The sequence below is a fragment of the Equus quagga genome, chromosome 18 (assembly GCF_021613505.1).
Source record: "Equus quagga isolate Etosha38 chromosome 18, UCLA_HA_Equagga_1.0, whole genome shotgun sequence".
NCBI lineage: Eukaryota > Metazoa > Chordata > Mammalia > Perissodactyla > Equidae > Equus > Equus quagga.
In genome coordinates this window covers 26,531,488-26,551,264 of record NC_060284.1, presented here as the reverse complement: position 1 = coordinate 26,551,264, position 19,777 = coordinate 26,531,488, and the positions used below count along the sequence as shown (strand labels likewise).

The 19,777-nt window shown below is 42.0% G+C and overlaps 1 protein-coding gene across 2 annotated transcripts in view; it reads left to right on the top strand.

Moving 5' to 3' along the window:
* Positions 1-19,777, top strand: part of TGFBR3 (transforming growth factor beta receptor 3) — a 187,212-nt gene that overhangs the window by 156,662 nt on the left and 10,773 nt on the right. The window contains exons 13-16 of one of the 2 annotated variants that reach the window (XM_046645291.1): positions 2,084-2,383; positions 6,141-6,261; positions 15,038-15,073; positions 17,926-18,033. In XM_046645291.1, the coding sequence (XP_046501247.1) occupies positions 2,084-2,383; positions 6,141-6,261; positions 15,038-15,073; positions 17,926-18,033 (565 nt within the window). Of the gene's footprint in view, positions 1-2,083; positions 2,384-6,140; positions 6,262-15,031; positions 15,074-17,925; positions 18,034-19,777 lie in introns of both variants that reach the window. The other variant, XM_046645290.1, reaches the window with a different exon arrangement.

Here is a 19,777-nt window from a genome sequence, read left to right as displayed (position 1 = left end):
CATCTTTGGGTGATAGTTGGTCACATAATGGTAGCTTTTCTTTTTAGTTCACTTGTCTTAGGGAATTAAAAAATCTGTTTATAACCCCCAGAATTTGAATCTGTCTAGTACTACTAATAATAGCTGGCATTTATTGACCAGCTGGGAGCTGTGTTGTTTACATGTAATTTTGACTTTACAAATCCTCACAATAACTGTATCTAGTCGGTATTAGTGCCCTCATTCTGTAGGGGAGGAAACTGAGGCTCCGAGTTCACAGTGCATGAATACAGAGCACGTGATTTCCTGGGACTCGTCTCCCTCCAAAGCCTGTAGTCCTTCTACTCCTTTCCAGTCCATTTTAGAGTAAAACAATTATTGACAATACTTTTTTCTCCAAAGCAACTTTTTGGCATATCTCAAACATTCTGCCATTACGTACTTTCTTTGAGATTAGAGAAAAGATTTGCATTTCTTCGGTCACATTTTTGCATGGAGAGTCCTGAGTTCATGTTAAAGGGCGCTTTTGAGTAATAAGATATATGTAATTTGCCATCTTTCCAAGATGAAATATCTTATTTTTCAGAAATTTCTAAAAATAATGAAGTGTGAATGTTTACGGACTACCAAACACTGCTTCCCAGAAAAATTTCTTCCCACGTGTTCTCCCACGGCCACATCTTGGGCTGGTTGAACTGACCCTGTGACTGCAGTGGAACAGTAAAGAGAGAATGGACTCAGGCTCAGCAGACCTGGGTTTAAGCCTGGTATTACCGAGTATTTGCTAGATATGATTTTGACTAAGTCATCTATCCTATATGTTCAGTTTTCCTCCATTTATAAAATGGAGATGAAAGTATTTATCCCCCAAGATTGTTCTGAGGCTTAAGCTTTAAGGCACAGCAAAGTGACATTACTATACCATCTTCATTGTTGAGGGTCTTGAAGTTCCTACATAGGGATCTTTCAAAATAGTGCTGCGGACTGAAGGCTCCATATGGTGTCAGGGATTTCCCCTCCGTATCTCAGAATGGAAAGTGTGTTCATATCTCCATGCTTTTGGAAAGGATTCTGGGGCTGTTGGCCTATGGTTAAGGACTAACTTTATTTCTAAAGTGTGTAAGTTTATTTTGATCCTACGTTTAGTCAAGGAATGAGACACAGAAGGAAGAGGCAGTTCATACAGTGATCCATGTGTCACCAAATGGAGAATCCAGTCTGGTCTGGGGATTTTAGCTGAGTTCAAGATATTCGAGGTTTGAATTCTGTTTACACTTGGCCAAACACTACTTCTTGTTTCTAAAGAAAAGAACCTTAACAAGATTTGGACATAACCCATACAAATGTTTTGTAAGAGGGAAGTGTAAATGAGTTGGAAACGTTTCCAGATTAGATTTCCCTTAAAATACCCTCGGGCTTAAAGAGTGAAGGGAGAGTACTTGGCAAGGCCTGGTTGGACCTGTGAGCAGCTGGGACACTTGGCCAGGCCTGTGATCGCCACCAGATTGCACCGTCCCTGACATCCAGCCCCAGAGGCCAGCTCTGCCTGCTCACTGCAAAGCAGGACTTTAAATGAATCAGTAGCTTTACTGCAATATTTTAGGCTCACTTGGACTTGTTGCAATTTAGAAGTTCATTCCTCCCTGCCTGGGTTAAAGAGATGGTGCCCCTGTATTTTTTTTTGGAGCAATTTTTAAAAAGAGCTTGCTTAACAAGTGATACGGTATTGTGACAGTAGGGGCTTTGCCTGTTGGTGTTTTATTTATTTTGGAAAATTCACTTTAGGTGCATGATGTGCTTTTATTTTTATCAGAGGACTTATGGGAGGCTAAATAGACTTATTCATCTTGTATTGGAATCTTCCAGGCTGGCACTTGAACTAAATAATTCACTGTCACCATCCGTATCAAGTTTGAATGGAAAACATCTCTTTGTTCAATGAGTCTATGTTACTTTTGTAATTAGAAAGAAGACTGTATAAGTATGTTGTGAAAGTTGAAGCAATGTCTCTCATCAGAAGGACCGTGTTGTATGTCACCCTTGTGCCTAAAGTAAAAGTGAGGTGCTAACTCATTTCTGAATCGATCTTTCTGTTCTTTTGTAGGTATCTGTTACTAAGGCTGACCAAGAACTGGGATTTGCCATCCAAACGTGCTTTATCTCTCCATATTCGAACTCCGAAGGGATGTCTGATTACACCATCATTGAGAACATTTGCCCTAAAGACGAATCTGTGAAATTCTACAATCCCAAGAGAGTGCACTTTCCTATCCCACAAGCCGAGATGGATAAGAAGCGATTCAGCTTTGTTTTTAAATCTGTCTTCAACAGCTCACTGCTCTTTCTGCAGTGTGAGCTCACGTTGTGTACCAAGAAGGAAAAGGACCCCCAGAAGTTACCTAAGGTTCGTGGACCTTTGTCCGTTTGTACTGTTATTTTGACATTTGTAGGTGAGGCAGTGGCCTATGGAGAAGTTTCATCACGAGTTATGGCAGGTTGAGGTTTGGGGTTTGGGAATTGCCCAATTGAAGTAACAAAGTCCGTGTTAGCAGGGAACTGTGAGTTTTATGGAGTCTTAGAGAATAAATCCTGACAGTATGATTTTTTTTTTTTCCATGCATGCTACTTAGTAGTATCTTACGAATTATAAATCAAGACTGTTTTCCATTGAGGGAGAGGTCTGGCTTTATCTTTGCTATTCAGATAGCGTGCGGTGCCAAAAGTGCAGAGAGCCGAAGGACAAGCTCAGTGTGAGGATTAATTTTTCCAGGTCCCGCCAAGACTTGTATTGCAATTGTTTTTTGACCTTCTCTGTGTGAGTTATAGGGTTGACTTGTCTCAGGAGGACTTCTAAGGGAAACTAACAAATATTTTAATTTTTCTCGGTTTCATGTCAGTTCATGTTTGCCTCACGTCACTCCCCATATTGAACTAGTACATTCTGTTGCCACAACAGAAATCAGAACCCTTTGACCTTGCTGAAATGGCTACTCTGGGGGAAATCTGCAAGGTTCATTACCTCATTAGTTTGGCCTTGTGTGTGAAAGGTGTTCTTTGCCTTAGTTTTGTTTCTGTGATCTGCCATACTTATGTATAATTTCATATGTGCATTTATTCTGTAGATATCTCACACAATGTAAGCTGACTTCTGATCCTCTTGTAGTCACATATCAGTCAGTGTCTAAAAGTGTAATAAGCCAGCTGTATCAATAATGTATTGTATGTGTGGAATTCTCTCAATTAATACATAGATTGTAAGAGATCGGTGTAGAGGTAGAGAGAAAAATTATTATTATCAGATAGATTACCATTGACCTGAATCCTTGGCACTATTATATTCCCTTGGGCATTCATTTCTTCAATAACACCAAAGAAAATTTTATAATACGTATGAAAATATAGCAAATCTGGTTATAGTCATCAGGGAGCACATATGTATAAGGTGATTTAGATTGTGTTCTTTAGGTTGCTTTTGGAAACATTGATGCTGTAGGGGAGGAAGAGCTTTCCTCTACCCTCTCTGGGTTCGTCTGGCCGGAGAATGAATTAAATTCACATGAGACAAAATAGCAGGAGAAAATTAAACAAAGCTTTATAACATGTATACATGGGAGAGACTCAGGCAAGCTGAGCAACTCGCCAAAATGAGTGAAGCCCCCACCTTAAACATCATCTTCAGCTAAAGACAAAGGAGGATGTTGGGGGTGAGGGGAGTCAGTTACAGGAGGTTACCAGAAACAGGAGTAAGATTATTATGCAGATTTAAGTGCTTACCTTTGGCATTGATTGAGAGTTAAGAGAGATAAGGTCATCCCCCTCTTCTTCCTGGTATAGAGAGGGAGGCACCTTTACAGATGGAGATTTCCTTTACAATGTAAATGTCTCCTAACAAGGGGCAAGCAAGTTCCACCCCTCAGTTGCTTTCCTGTCTGCAGTTTATTAAAAGAAACTAACCCCAAATAATCCTCATGCCAAAGAGACATATCTTGGGGTGGCCAATTCCAGGCCCCCACAATGCCTTGGCCTTGTGGGCTTTGACCTTCCAGTGGCCCTCAAGGTTGGGGCTCAGTGGACAGTGGTAGAAAGCCCTGGGGAACTTAATGCTTGGCTGTGGGACCCAGCTGCTTCCTGCAGGCAGAGAGAACTTTTAGGAGTTAGAGATCTAGCAGGGGAGGCCTGGCAGTTACCAGGAGTCTTTACTGGTGGCTTTATTTATTTATTTTATTTTATATTTTATTTTTATTTATTTATTTATTTATTTGAGGAAGATTAGCCCTGAGCTAACTACTGCCAATCCTCCTCTTTTTGCTGAGGAAGCCTGGCCCTGAGCTGACCTCCATGCCCATCTTCCTCTACTTTATATGCGGGACGCCTACCACAGCATGGCTTGCCAAGCGGTGCCATGTCAGCACCCAGGATCCGAACCGGCGAACCCTGGGCCGCTGAGAAGCGGAACGTGCGAATTTAACCACTGCGCCACCAGGCCAGCCCCTACTGGTGCCTTTACCTGTTAGCTTTTACCCAGCCTGTCCTGTAGCAGCCCAGCTTCATATCTGTGAAAATTAGTCCTAATATTTCCTTCCAGAGCATTCTAAGGAGAGCTCTAAGTCTCAGAGGATGACCTGGGATGTGACGCTAAACCTAAAGTCGCTATTTACATTCAAGGCAAGATGCAATGGGAGGAGCATGGAGACTGTGAGGGAAGGCCTGCTGCTTCCTAACAGGACTTTAAGAAGTCCCTTGCTCTCTCAGAACCTGCATGTCCTCATCTATAAAGCTGAAGTAATAGTACCCAGCTTCCCTCCTGGGTAGAGGAGCAAATGAGACAATAGATATGACAGTCCACCGTTTGTAGAGCACTGCTGGGATGAGCTGTTACCACTTTCTGTTCGCTGCTTATGGTTAATATTCTGTTGACTTCTGAGTGCTTTCTAGACAAAACCAAAGAATCTTCTAGGAAGAGTTCTCGAAGATCTTTGAGTCCAATTCTGCCCTTTGCTGATGAAACTGAGGCCAGAGAGTTCGGTGTCTTGCCCAGGTCATGCAGTAGGTTAGTCACAGAAGCAGAGACTCTTACTTAACTAAAGAACTAATTGGCAAGTAAGAAGGCTTTTCCTAAAATACGGATCCTCTCAATAATGGTTCCTCTCCACGGAAAAATCCATTGTTTCACTCTGTAAGAGGGCTATTGTAAAGACTTTCTCTGTTTTTGAGGGGGAGAAGAAGGAGTTGTCTTCTTGTAATATGGTCTAACTTGCATGTTGCTTAGAGCAGCAGTGACAGTAAAGCCAAAAAAAGTCTTTGCTCTTTTGTGCCTGGAAAAGCTGGAAGTTGATTAACTTTCTGGGGTGCCTTGCTATAGACTTTTAAAATGATTGATAAATTTCTTCTTACAACAAAAGTGAATGGGTGTCATTTACATTAGAGTCTCTCCTACTGAGGAGCTTAGACAAGGAACCAAAGTTATTTTAAAGAAAAAGGCGATGGAACGTGATTATGCTTTTTAAAAACAGATACACTGGGCTTGGGCATGCTAGTTCTAAGGGGTTGGGCCTTAAAATAGCTGGAAGCAGCTGATCGCATGGCCTCCACACCTGGGCACAACTCCCCAGGACTTCATTTTGGGACATTGAAAGCAGATGACCCTGGAAAGCTTCATTTTGTGTGAGCCTATACCAGGATTAAAAAAAATCGAACATACTCAACAACATGATTATCTTTTTGGACAACAAATGTAAAATCTGTCACCATCATAATTCAATACATGAAGTTTCCCACAGTCACAAATCACAAACATGAACCATTTATGTGAAGCCAGCTTGGTGAAGGGCCAACGTTTGTCTTATAGTTTCTTTATTTTTCAGACTAAATAACACTAAAACCTCCAGTTGTTTCATGGGAAGACAGGGGAAGAAAAAGACAGTATTTATAAGCTGTCCAGCGATATTTGCATCTTTAAGTGCAGCTGAGAATACACTGAGCCTGCCATTATATCTCCCAGATTATTTGTGGTTCTTTGAAAAGTACCCGAATTTCCTGTTTTTCTGTGGTAAACAACTGTGAGCTGTGTGAGGAGGGACACAGGACAACTGCAGGCAGAGCTGGGGAAGCCCCTTTTCGAGTGACCCCTCAGCTCTGTGCTTTGCTCTTCCTCTCTGCAGTGCGTGCCTCCCGACGAAGCCTGCACCTCACTGGACGCCTCGATGATCTGGGCCATGATGCAGAATAAGAAGACGTTCACCAAGCCTCTCGCTGTGATCCACCACCAAGTGGAATCTAAAGGTGCGTTTCTGGAGGCTCAGTCAGAGAGTAGGGGCCTGCGGGCTGCTTTAAATCAGAGTCTGTACTCTGTAAATCAGAGTCCAGTTTTATTCAAAAGATAAATGAATGCCCAATTAGTAGCTTTAGGATTCTTTGCCCGAGGAGTCTTTTATTTAGTTAGCTCTCCTGCTGCCTGTGGCTGTTTAGTGATACATTTGCAAATGATCCTTAAATATTGATCCTCCTTAAATATTAGATCAGAGTCAAGATTGTCCCTGTCATGGTGTCACTCTGCCTTGCGTTCACATATGCCTCCTTGAGTGTGCAGGAAAGGGTTAGAGTTCCTCCTAGCATGCTGGCCTTGCATCCAGTCCACAGCCCATCTTCCTGTGATCTTCTGGTAAACGTTGTGCTGGCTACAGCCTATTGTGGTGCTTTGTCAAGATCGCAGGTGCCTTTGGGGAGAGTATTATGTCTATGAACACCATCCTTCTTAGGTGCCAGAGCAGAAAGAAGGTTGAGAACCACTGTCCAAATGCATTTTTATAATTTAGTTTTTGGAATTTTACAGTCACATTTGTTTCTTGAAGCCAAGAGTGCCTCTTCCTACACACACAGGAACATTTAGCAAAGTGCATCTTCTGGGAGGAAAGAAAGGTTGTGTCCCACAAGGTGTGGCATCAATACTGGGAGGACAGGTGGGCAAAGCCAAGCCTGGCATAGGCCGAGCCAGCCAAACCAGCAGAGAAGCAGAGTTGGGCTCTATGGGGATATTAGGAATGGATACGAGGCCCTCTGGACTGTGTGGAGAGTGTCTGACAGGGACCAGCGTCACACATCCAAGGGCGTGAACAAGCAAGAACGCACCAGGCAGCTGTCAACATCTGAGAGGGTGGAACCAAGTGTTGCATGGGCTATCTGGGCTGTTGGAGTTGTCACTGTCTAGATACAATCTGTGCCACTCCAGAATCCTTGCTGTTGAAAGGTGTCAATCTCAGAGAAGCCTGGGGGGAGTGAAAGTGGATTCCAAGCCTCTGGGGTTAGATATTTCCGGACTAATGTCCCAGGCTGCCTTCCACCACCTTGAGGGGCAGAGAGGAGCCTGGCACCAAGGGCCTTGACAAACGCCGATGAACAGTCTGACTCCAGCTGCTGGGCTTTAATTGGGGGACCTGCTGGGTGGTGCTGACACCAGATCTAGGCTTGGGGCAGCCCAGGGATGGCATTTCTGAACTGAGCATTGTGGGATTTGCAAGACTAGGCAGCAGGGGCAGCCCTGGAGCGGACAGGACCTAACAGAACAGAGGCATGCGGATGCCATCCAGTTTCTTCTTTGGTTGAGTGGCCTTTGTGAAAATAGCAGAGCCATTCCTACTGTCATATCTGGGGTGGCATCTGCCCCTTTCCTAGGAATGTGCTCACTTTGGAAAGGCAGGAGAGCATAGTGGGGAGGGCACTGGCTTAGAACCAGGAGCCTGGGGCACAGCTCTTAGGTTTTCCTGCTGACTCCCTGTGGGACTTGGGAGACCTTGTCCCTAGGTTCATTTTCTTTCCGTGGAAAAGGAGGAGTTTGGACTAGACGACTTCCAGAGGCCTTTCAGCTGTAACACTCAGCTGTACTGTTTGAAGAAGCAAAATAATTTTTCATTCATTTCCCGGCCATCTAAAGTTGGTGTGAAATGTGCCTATTAGATGTTTATTGGTTCCTCAACAACGTTTTTGTTGTTGTTTGTTTTCGTTTTATTGGTTCGTTTTCAACGATTTGAAACAGTTATAACAGCCGCAGTCTTTCTATAAATGGATTGCCCAAATAGTTTGTTGTTTATTGGGTCCAGGGGAAAGAAAGAAGAATAAATGAATTGCGCTGCAAAGTATATCACACTGGGCAGCAGCTGGCTCTGTTTTGTACTGTGAAAGTGGTTTAACAATAGCAACAGCTACCTCATACTCCATCTGTTACTCTTACCTATTTTGGGGGAGGTAATTCTGCTGGTAATTGAAGGCGGCAGCTTGCTTTTTCCTATGCCAGACAATAATTAGGCATTAATATTGCAGCAGTATAACTTCCAGTAATTCATTCATTTTTCTTTTAAGTCTAGTGGTATTTTTCTAAGTAATTCCTCTTGTAAATTAGGTAATTACCTTTATTTAAATATAGTGTAATTATCCTGAAAGTTCAGTGCTTTCTTTACGTAAAAGTTCAAGCGGAAAGTTTTACCAAATATCAAAGCAATTTCATGAGATTTGCTAATTGAGATTAGAGTTTAGTGGAGAAGCATGTGGTGAAGAAAGTTTATTGCTTCGGTTTGTTCAACAAATTGAGGAGATTACTGTAGGCCAGCTTCCCAGGGGCTATATGCAAATATGCTTGCTAACTCTGCCCTGAATAAGGGAGGTTTCCCGGCAGTTTTCAACTCCGTGAGTGACTCCTCTCACCTTTTTTGTTTATTTTCTCTTGATTCTAAAATCATTTCTCCTCAGTGCAGGCCATAGGAGTCTGCTTTCCTTCTGACTCTCAGTGAATTGGAATAGTCAATTGAAAGGGGAATATGACCATGTGCTTAATAGTATTGGTTTATTTGAATAATAACAGGGTCACAAATGTTCTTCCTACCAGACAGCTTTGTGTGTTACTGTAGTAAGCACAGATACTATAGTATCTCTAGAAGTGGGTAGATCTCTTATTAGGATTAACTTTTTGGGTAAAAATTTCCCAACCAATGGGACGTTTCATTGGCCTTTCAACTACACAGGCACTCTTCAAAGGCTGTGCCAGAGTCACAGCTCTCTCTGGTAATTTGGTCCATCTTATTTCTCAACACTTGGGTTTTCTGGGACAGCAGTTAAAGGCTCTGGTTATCACCTTCACAGCCAAGCTGAGAACTGCTCTGTAGCTACCAATGCCAATAGCACGGACACATTTCAGGCAATGTTTCTGCCATCTCTGGACAGAGAGAATAAGCCATCAAGATTGAATAAATAATTCTAGGTCCTCCTCTGGGCAACTGTTTTTAGTGGAACTTTCCTGAGCTTCCACAGCATATTTTGGCTACCTTTGCTCTCTCAGCCCCTTGGGAACCAGTGTTGGGTTAACATTGTTTTGCTGCTTAAACTTTCGGTAATTGATGATGGTGCTGGTGGCAATGATAGTGTGATGGAGATGACGATGATGATTAACATTTATTGAGCATTTACTTAGTAAAAGGCTCTGGGCTAAATGCTTTATGTGGATCCTTGTATTTAATTCTCTTAGTCCCTCTGTGAGGCAAGTAAAGAGTGAGCTTAAGTGACTGGGCCAAGGTCACACCACATCTAAATAAATGGTGGATCTGGGATTGAAATCCAGGCACTTTGATTTCCAGATCCTATGCCTTATCCTAGGTGGTAGCTGATTCTAGTATTTAATCAAAACTGCAAGCGGGTCTGGCCCCATGGTGTAGTGGTTAAGCTTGGTGTGCTCCACTTCGGTGGCCTGGGTTCACAGGTTCAGAAACTGGGCGTGGACCTATACCACTCATCAGCCATGTTATGGTGGCATCCCATATATAAAGTGGAGGAAGGTTGGTATAGATGTTAGCTCAGGGCTAATCTTCCTCAAGCCAAAAAAAAAAAAAAAAAACCGCTGCAAGCAACATAGGCAACTATCTCTTCACACCCCTCTTCCCACCCCCTTCCCCTGTTCATATATGTCACATTGGTATTCAAGTTAACAGCCCATACTCTAATGATTATGAACTAAAAAGAAGATAAAGAATTTTAGAAAAAGATCTGTTCACGCAAAGGGTTAAGATGCTGGGAAACATGTAAACTGTTTAAGAAAGTATTAGAGGTTTGGAGAAGTTCTGTGACTTCGAAATGTAACTCACGGAAAAGCCCAGAAAATGTGAATAGTTTATGCATTTTACGGTTTATGGCAAAACAATTAAAATAGTTGAGGTGGTGCCACCCAACCATATTTTCTGAAATATTTTGAAGTATAGGCATGTTAGTGCTGTTTGCCTTGGATGCGGTGACCACTTTTTACAGCGTTTGAGAACACTTGGGCTTACACAATAAAAATGGTTACACCACGTCAGTGATAATTTTTTTTAAATGATGAAAGGGAAGAGTAATCGTTTCTCTGAATTTAGGGCACATAAACAAGAAAATGGACATAAAAGAATAATAAATATCATCCAAATTTGCCATGATTTATATACAATATGTAAATCTTAGCAAGTTAGATGTTTAAAATACTGAATTTTCACCACATAACTTTTTAAAAATAAAAGTGTGCTCAGAACAGCACCTGGCATATCATGGTACTCAGTAAATGTTAATTTCCTTTCCTTCCTCTTAACATCTTAACCAACCTAGGTTTTTCAGGGGGAGTGGAAGGGAAAGTCATGAACGTCAGTTGGAAGTTAATCCAAGAGAGGCGTTACTTTTTGGAACACATTTGATTTTTCCAGAACAAAAATACTCTAAAGCATCATCAGCCAGGTTTTGACCTCAGGCTGAGGTAAAGATGAGGGGAAGCTGAGTAGAAAGATGGTAGAAATGCCTAATCGATAGGCCAAGGCATTCGGTCTCTATCCAGTAGGGGCGGGGGGCGGTCACTGGGATTTTCTTATTCAATGCGCTTCACATTTTAAAAACTTCTTCCTTTGGAAAATTTCAAATATATACAGAAATAGGGAGAATAGTAGAATGAACTCCCACGAACCCTTCATCTGGTTTCAACAATTACCAATTCATAGCCAGTCTTGTCTTATCACTTCCTCTCCCTGGATTGTTTTGAAGGAAACTCAGACATTTCATTTCATCCATAAATATTCCAGGGTGCACCTCTAAAAGGTGAGAACCATCAAAAGCTCTCGAGTAGGGAAACTGCTGATTGGATCATTTAGGAAGAGTGCTCTGAAAGCAGCGTGAAGGTTGGGTTGCTGGGGAATGTGCACAATAAGAAGAAGTACATGGTATTTACACTCATTTATTCCAAAAAGTGTTCATTGAGTACCTGCTATATGCTTGGCATATAGTAGACAAATTAGCCTGTCTTTAAGGCCTTCACAGTCTGGTGCAGAGTTTCACAACCTTGGCACTATTGCCGTTTTCAGCTGGGTTACTCTGTTGTGGGGGTTGTCCTGTGCATGTGGATGTCGAGCAGCATCCCTGGCTTCTACTCACTAGATGCCCGTAACAAACCCCTCCACCCCCAGTTTTGATAATCCAAAACATTTCCAAATGTCTCCTGGAGGAGCAAAAATCACCCGTAGGTGAGAACCACTGATCTTGTAGAAGGATGCAGATAAGCAAACAGGTAATTGCAGTGAATGCTATAAATACTGAAAGAACCTAGAGAAGGGGTTCATTTACAGTGAAGTAAAGTAAACTACATCTTAAATGATGTGCACCAGCTCCCTCATCTCCCCATCCTCCCCTCTTCGCCAAATAACGATCACTGAGGGTACAGATACTGAGGGTACCGGTTAGACACCTTGTTTCCCTGTGGGCCTGCTCTGTCCCACTGTGTTTAGAAGAACCAAATTGAAAGCTGGAGGCCAACAACTGTGGTCAGTTACTCATGCATAACCCCAGAAATATTCCTTTTATGAAAACCATGCCTAACAATCTGAGGAGGAAAATTCTGGTTCAAGAGGCAGACCAAAATTTGCTCAGAGTATATGAAAAGATTTAATTCAGGATGTTGATTATAGTTTTTTCTTTCTGTAAAGAAATCTTTATTGTTAAAATTCTCTTTACACGATAGCTAGGATTCCTTTCTTACAATCTTACCCTTAAACCAAAAGTAAATATTGTTGTATCCACTCTTTTCCTTTCAACATGCCAGCTCAATTATAGGGTTCCGGTGGAGATCAAACTATTTTAGTTATATTCAGTGGTTATTGGGGATTTTGGAAGAAAAAAGTTAGAGGATAAAATCCTTTAACCTCAGTTCTGCAGCTTGTGAGTGTTATTGTTTATGTGCAGAAATCGGGAAGGAACTTCACCTCAGGGAAATAAGCAACAACTGTTTCTGTTTAGCTCTGCAAGAAGGCCCCTATTTGGGGTGGGGGAAGAGGATTAGATCATAACGTAAGTCCATTAAGAATTTTAAAACAATGCCATCCATCACACAGGCCTTGCTCTAAAACGTAAATTCTCACATGTGAGGTCTCTTTAGGGGAGAATCATTGTTTAAAACCTCATGGGGATTCTGAGTGACAAAGTCAAACCACAGCCGGTTGATTGGATGGACCTCTTCCCAGAAGTGTGTATATTTCTTGCATGATGCACACCATAGAGACCTTTAAATGCCTTTGGACTTATTTCAGCAAATCAAACCACTACTTCTGGAAAGTAGGAGAATTTTGTGGTTAGATAGCCCTATTTTATAGGGTTCTTAGGAGTTTAAAATGAAAAAAGGTAAGTGAAGGCTTTTTGTCAGTTGTAAGACACTATACAAATGTGCAAATGGAAGGCATCACTGTTGTTATTTTATGCTGCTTTTAAGGCTGATGAGACCAAACTCCCAGGATCAGTCTCTTGTGTGCAGTTTGTAGTTGGTGTGTTTTCTGCATACGGAACTCAATTTTCTTAAAAACAGAATTATTTTAATTTTCTTTAAGTATAGCTTTTGCATATATCGTTATCCCTGCGCCACCGTATTGCACAGCTCCAGAGGGCACCGTTCACTTGTGGTGGCTTTGGTTCATCCAGGGGCATATTCTTTCCGTTAGAGCTGGACTGTGATGCCTCATGCTGCAAGCATGTCATCAGGCCAGCTGAGAGGGTTAATCCTGAGAATGCACAGTCCTGTCTAGCTTTATTTTTATATACAGCAACTCAAATACTGCTTGTTTTGGTCAATTTTTCACAAGTTCTTTTCACTTCACTGTGAATTCCAACATAAGGTGTGTCTTCCATCTTTACCGAATGAAAATGGAGATGAAAAGAGAGGCGCTAAAAACTGATCACTTTTAAACTCTAAAGAGCAGGGGCAGAGTCTGTGCCAGGACTCAGCACACATTTTTTGATAAAGGGCCAGATAGGGAATATTTTCGATTTGTGGCTCCTACAGTCCCTGCCTCAACTAGTCAACGCTGCCGTTGCAGCATGAAAGCAGCCGGAGACAATATGTCCTTGAAGGAGCATGGTTATGTTCAAGTGGAACCATATTTATAGAATAGATTTGAATTTCATATCATTTTCACGTCATAAAATATTACTCTTGATTTTTTTTAACCACTTAAAAATATAAAATTGATCCTTAGCTCGTGGGCCATACAAAAATAAGTCTTGGGCCCTTATATGCTAGCCCCCGATCCATGCTGTTCTCACCATTGAGGATAGCGAGTAGCTATACGCGCGTAGCTGCTTAATCAGTGCTCCCCCAGCTAAGGACAGCACACTCACCATCATTTAGCCTACTAGGCAGAATCTGCAATTCTGATTCAACCTCTGCCCTGATGCTTTCCAGCTGTGACCTTGGACTAGTCACATGATAGCAGTGTTAGGCTGCTCGTTTGTAAACTAGTGATAAGAATTCTTTTTCTGCCTCCCTCTCAGGGCTGGTGTGAACCTCAGATGAGATCATGGCCGTGTAGCACTTTCTGAACACGAAAGCATTACAGAAATGTCGAAGCATACAAGCATTTTCATATGGTCTTATTCCAAGTTTCCTGTGCTGCCTCCATTTTCAAAAAGTACATCAACATTCTAATCACCCTTCACCAAGCTTTTCTGACAGGGCTATCCTATGCTAGGCTGAGCCCTGAGGATATGCAGAGGAGTAAGAACTAGACCCTGCCCTCAGGGCAGAAAAAAAATTAGAGAACTACGATGTGATGTGGCATATGTGTAACCAAAGAGGGATGGAATGAGCGAAGGTGGGAGAGACCAGCCCTGCTGGGGTAGAGACGGGGCGATAGGAGAGTCAGAGAAGGCCTCCCAGTGAAAATGCCAGCAAAGCACGTCTAGGGGAGGGGGGTACTTCAGGGGGACGGCTTGCAGAGTGTGATGACGTGGAACAGCATGGAGAATTTGGGGAGCTTAAATGACTGTCAGGAGCCCGGATAGGTGAACAAGCCCATTAGGAAAGAAGGCTGGAGAGAGGAGGTAGGCAGAATTTCCTGCATCATGCTAAAGAGTTTGGAATTTTTCCCTATAAAAGAAAAGGAGTCATTGAGCGGTTTAATCAGGACAATAACATAATCAGCTCTAGGCTCTGGAAGATTCACTCTGGGGGCACATAAAGAGGAGAAGATCTTTGGGGTGGGGGCAGTGGTGGAGATGGGAGACCAGTTAGGGAAGCTCTGTAGTAATGCCGATGAGTGGTGAAGAGGAGCTGAGCTGTAGGAGGATAACATTAAGGACAGAAGAATAAAGATGGTTTTACAAAACCTGTGTACGTTAAATTGAAAGAATGTTTGAAAGTGGAATAATACTATGAATACACTGGAGAAACACGGTATGAAAGGTATTGAATCCTTTTGTAGATAAATATAAAGGCAAACACACACACACGAATTGTCAGACTCAGATTCCTTAAGTTTTAAGTATTTGCCTTCAAGTCTTCAAATTGGAGAGCCTATACGATTGATCATTAACAAACTACAGTGCTTAAAATTTCTGAGTAATCCATCCATGTTATGGTTTTGATATCTAAAGAGGATAAGTGCCAGAGCTTTCACAAAGTATGTATCTATTAACAAAGAGAAAAGTGTCAGTCTCTGCTGAGATCTTGGTGACCCTTGCTTCAAACTTGATTTCTCTGTGGAATGCATTGTGATTTATGTTTTTATTTCAGAAACAGGTCCAAGCATTAAGGAACCAAGTCCAATTTCTCCACGTAAGTCTTTATGCAACTATTTCGAAATAAAGCCTCCTGGGCTTATATAAGAATGAGCTGGTTATGGAACATTTGCCAAACTTTGAGTTTTGATAAGGAGACTTCTGCTCTCCTCCCTCCCTGCTTTGTCTTGTACTTTCTTTTTCCTTTCCTCTGTCCTTCCTTCATTCTTCTTTCTTTTTTTCTCTCTACCTTTGCCGTTTTTAAATATGAATGTGTTGACTCATTGACATGTCTGGCCTTAATGGGAAGGTAGTAACTTTCTTCATTTAAGAGAGAAAAGTTAATTATTTGCATACTTATATCATTGTGGTCTGAAAGCGTTAACATACAGCTATGGCAGTGCTTTGCTTTCCGGGTCATCAACAGTATTCACCTGCTCAGAGAAGCAGTGCTAAGGGAACTAGTTGCTGTGTCTTCAAGACAATTTCTAGTCCAAAGGAGCGGGGGAGCAGGGCCTTGTAAGAAAAAAAATAATAATAATGCAAAATGATGCGTTGGAAATTGTCTGGGCTAATTTCATCGCTTTGTTATCCAGAAGAAAACTCTGACCAAGAAATATCTAAGTGTCTTGCGCGTGGTTATAATTGGCATTGAGGCAGAACCTGGGCTTTCTGGCTGTGTACCCAGAGCTCTTCTAGATGATGTTGCTTTGTGAGGAGAAGCTCTGCTTTTTTCTTCCCTAAGACTCTTGGGATTAGTCTCTGTGGCTGACCCCATCACATGCACATAACTGTCAGACTGGAGAGCTCCTTTCTAAAGGACTCTCCTTTATAAACCATTCTGTTAAATGTATTGTTTTAACAATATTGTGAAACAGTATCACGAACCCAAAAAAAGACACATTTGGACACGTTCTCTCATACTTACCTAGTGTGATTTTCATAAATGACATCTCCATCTTTAGAATTTTTTCACTAAAAACTTTTTTTTTTTTGAGGAAGATTAGCCCTGAGCTAACATCTGCCGCCAGTCTTTCTCTTTTTGCTGAGGAAGACTGGCCCTGAGCTAACATCCATGCCCATCTTCCTCTACTTTATACGTGGGACACCTGCCACAGCATGGCTTGTTAAGCGGTGCCATGTCCATACCCGGGTTCCAAACCTGCGAACCCCAGGCCGCCAGATCAGAATGTATGCACTTAACCACTGTGCCACCGGGCCAGCCCCCACTAAAAACTTTTAATCATGCCTCACTTTTGCATCTGTGGGCATTAAAAGGCAAGTCATCTTTTAGTATCTGTCCTACGGACTAGATTAAATTAAATTAGGTTGATGGCTTGGTTTGTCTTAACCTCCAGGGAGTTCTTACTCCTTCTAGGGGATCCCCAGCCGTTTTATAAACTTTGTTTACCCCTTGCCTTTAGCAAGTGAGGTAGTGGTAGCCCCATTTTTCAGAAGTTGAGTAACTAAACACACCAAAGGGCACGTGGCTACAAGAGTAGGGACCAGAATTTGGGAATTTGGATCCTTCTAGGATCTTCTCCACCATAACATCCTTTTCCTGAGCCATTTCCAGTGCTGGGGCTGCTCAAGAGGCACATCTGCCTCTAACTGGATCTTTCACACTGAAGTGAGTTGAAAGGCAAAGAAATTTAATTGATATAGAGATCAGCTGGAGTCGCTTCTGACTGGGGAGGAACATAGAAACAGTACTGAAATAATGGAGAGATCCTGTACCTTCAATTTATGTTAAAAAACCAGAGACCTTAGAAGTTTTATTCTACTAAAAACCCCTCTCCCTTAGAAACTGATTTTAACTTTTTGTAAGTGATTCAAAGAAGGTAGTTCTCTTAAATGAAAGGAAATGTTCTATTTCTGTGGCCTGGAATTAATTTCAAACATAAAAATCTTTGCCAAATGGAGGAACAATTGGTTCTATTTATATGTTTTGCTGACCATAAAAGTGACATCACTCCCCACTGAGAAGTATTTCCGTTCCCCTCATGGAAAGATCACGGTTGGAAAAGTGTTAAAAAGTAGGTTGTTTTAAATGACACAATATGTAATGATTAAGATTGCGGATTCAGTATGAGGAGATCAGTGAAATGCTATAATCCACAGGAATTGTTTATCCTTATTCTGTGTTTTCTCCTTCTCACCCCCTTTCTTCTTGCTTTCATACTTTTAAATGTTCCTGAAAATATGTTTGTAAAGTATTTGAAGTGTGTTTTCTGTGTAGCATCTCACTGTTGGAAGTGTTCAGTGAATAAGAGGCAATGAGTCAGATTTTGATAATGGAAGTTCACCTTTTTTTCTAAAGCATCTTTTTTTTTTTTTTAAAGATTTTTATCTTTTCCTTTTTCTCTCCAAACCCCCTGGTACACAGTTGTGTACTTTTAGTTGTGGGTCCTTCCAGGTGTGGCATGTGGGACGCCACCTCAGCATGGCTTGACGAGCGGTGCCATGTCCATGCCCAGGATTTGAACCGGCGAAACCCTGGGCCGCAGAAGTGGAGCACGTGAACTTAACCACTTGGCCATAGGGCCAGCCCCTTTTCCTTAACCTCTGAATTTTCGAGCCACTTTAGCATTCAAATAGGAGGTCCTCAGACTGACACAATGAACCACAGACTTAAGGTTTTACCAAGTTTACAAACCTGATTTTTTGGTAAGTTTGTGGCTCAAAATAAATTGCAAACTGAGGATATCTTAGAAATCTGATAATTTCATTTTTCTTTGGGGAAAGAATTTGCAAGTCACAAATACAGTGTATTTTGTTGGAATCCTCATTTCATCCTCACTTCTCTTAGTAAGTGCTCAGCCTTTCTGACAGTGCTTGTGAAACAAAGATAAAATTGCAACATGTGATGCAGACTAACTTAAAGTATGTCTTGGCTTCCCTCCCTTTTAGCAATTTTCCACGGTCTGGACACCCTCACTGTGATGGGCATTGCGTTTGCAGCGTTCGTGATTGGCGCTCTCCTGACTGGGGCCTTGTGGTACATCTATTCTCACACAGGTTAGTGTGACTTTGAATATTAGTTGCTGTACATCCTGTGTGCCTGCCACACAATAGACACTCAGTGTTTCCTTGCATGGATGAATGGATGAAATAACGAACGAGAGAAAGTTCATTCCCATTATTTCCACATTTACATATTTGGCATAAATTGGGTTTTATGCAAACATATAATTTGCTTTAAGCAGCTTTAGAAAAGGAAGGTTTAAACTATTTAAACTATTTATGTTATCGCAATTGAGATATTGGTGAAGTTTAGCTCCTAATAAAGCTATTTTGTGGTTAGGATTTAATTAAAGAAAGTTAATATAGACAAACTGGAAATAGAAACTATTCCCCCAAAGCTTAAGACTTCAGAATAGACATATAAATGGGCATGGAGAGAAGAAGGAAGCCAAGGTTTTGTTACCACATCTGCCAAGGGTGCTGAGCAGTGTCCGCCAGATCCCTAATCAATGACTTAAACCAGAATTTCTTGACCTTTTTTAAACCCATTCCATGTCCTCTTAGATAAACATAAAACTCATGTCTTTCTATAAAGTTATTTAAATTTTCAAAATATATTTTCATGAATTGTAAACAAAAATGGTGAAACAAAGCAGTTTATTTTCGAGGTATGCTCCTCCGCCCCCTAGAACTCGAATGCCCCTTCCTCCAGTCCCGAGGCTGAAACATTCTGGCCTGAACTGAGAACCTCTTCTAAGCCCCATACAGACTGCAGGCCAGGCAAGGGGCGTCTATAGTGCAGAGGGGAAGGAACAAATGGACTGCCCTTCTGCTGCTGCTTTCTTAGGTTCCTTGCAAATAGGGGAAGGAAAGATGTGCATTTTGAGGCACGTCTAGCGAGCTAGCTTTCTTGTTTCTTCCTGGATTCTTGTTCTTTACACTGTGAACCTAGGTAAACTGTCGTTGGATTGGTCTTCAGAGACCAGTGGCAGGCCCAGGCTTTCTGTTTAGAATTTTCCTAATTCTCCATTGAACCACTGAATGCCATGATCTTGGGCCTTACCCTGGGCCTTCCAAGCTGAGAGGATGACTGCTTGAAAGGGGAGAGAAGCACTGAAGGGCGCTGCGAATCCTCATGAGAATCTTCACTTCAAATACTGCATCCTCTGCCTGAGTTCTTTTTGACAATGGCAGAAGGAGAGGAGTGAACCCTTTGGTGCCCAGCACAGAGAAGTCACAAGATCCAGAGCAAAAGTTTAGGAGAGTTTAGTAGAGGGGCTTTGAGTCCTCAAAGTATTGTCCTAACCTTTGAGTGAAGTATATTTCATGTGACAGAGAGAAAATAAGACTCTTAAGTATAATAATTCTGAGGATATACAAACATCTGTGAATCAGTTTAGGAACTTTCTTCCTCATGAACGGTTTCTACAAGTACCAGAAGGGACAGCTTTTAGCAGAGTAGCATCTTAGAGTAAATAATTTTGTCACAGGAATACTGATGTGTTCAGATCACAGACTTACTGTTCTTTGCAACTTTTCCCACTCTCCTGCGTGGCTGTGAGGTTCTAGGGCTGTTGGCAGCTGATGCTGTACGTTGGGAATGAACTTGAAAGTCCTCCAGGAAGACTCCATGGCCCTGAGGATTTGCTATGGGCTAGTCACCCACAGACACTTAACATGTGCCTGCTGACCCATGACTTGCCTTGGTCATAGCGCTACACCCTCAAACCCTGAAAGCTAATCTTAGGCCAGGTAGGGCCAGGAAGCCAGGTCCAGGCAGAATAGGGCAGCCAAATGG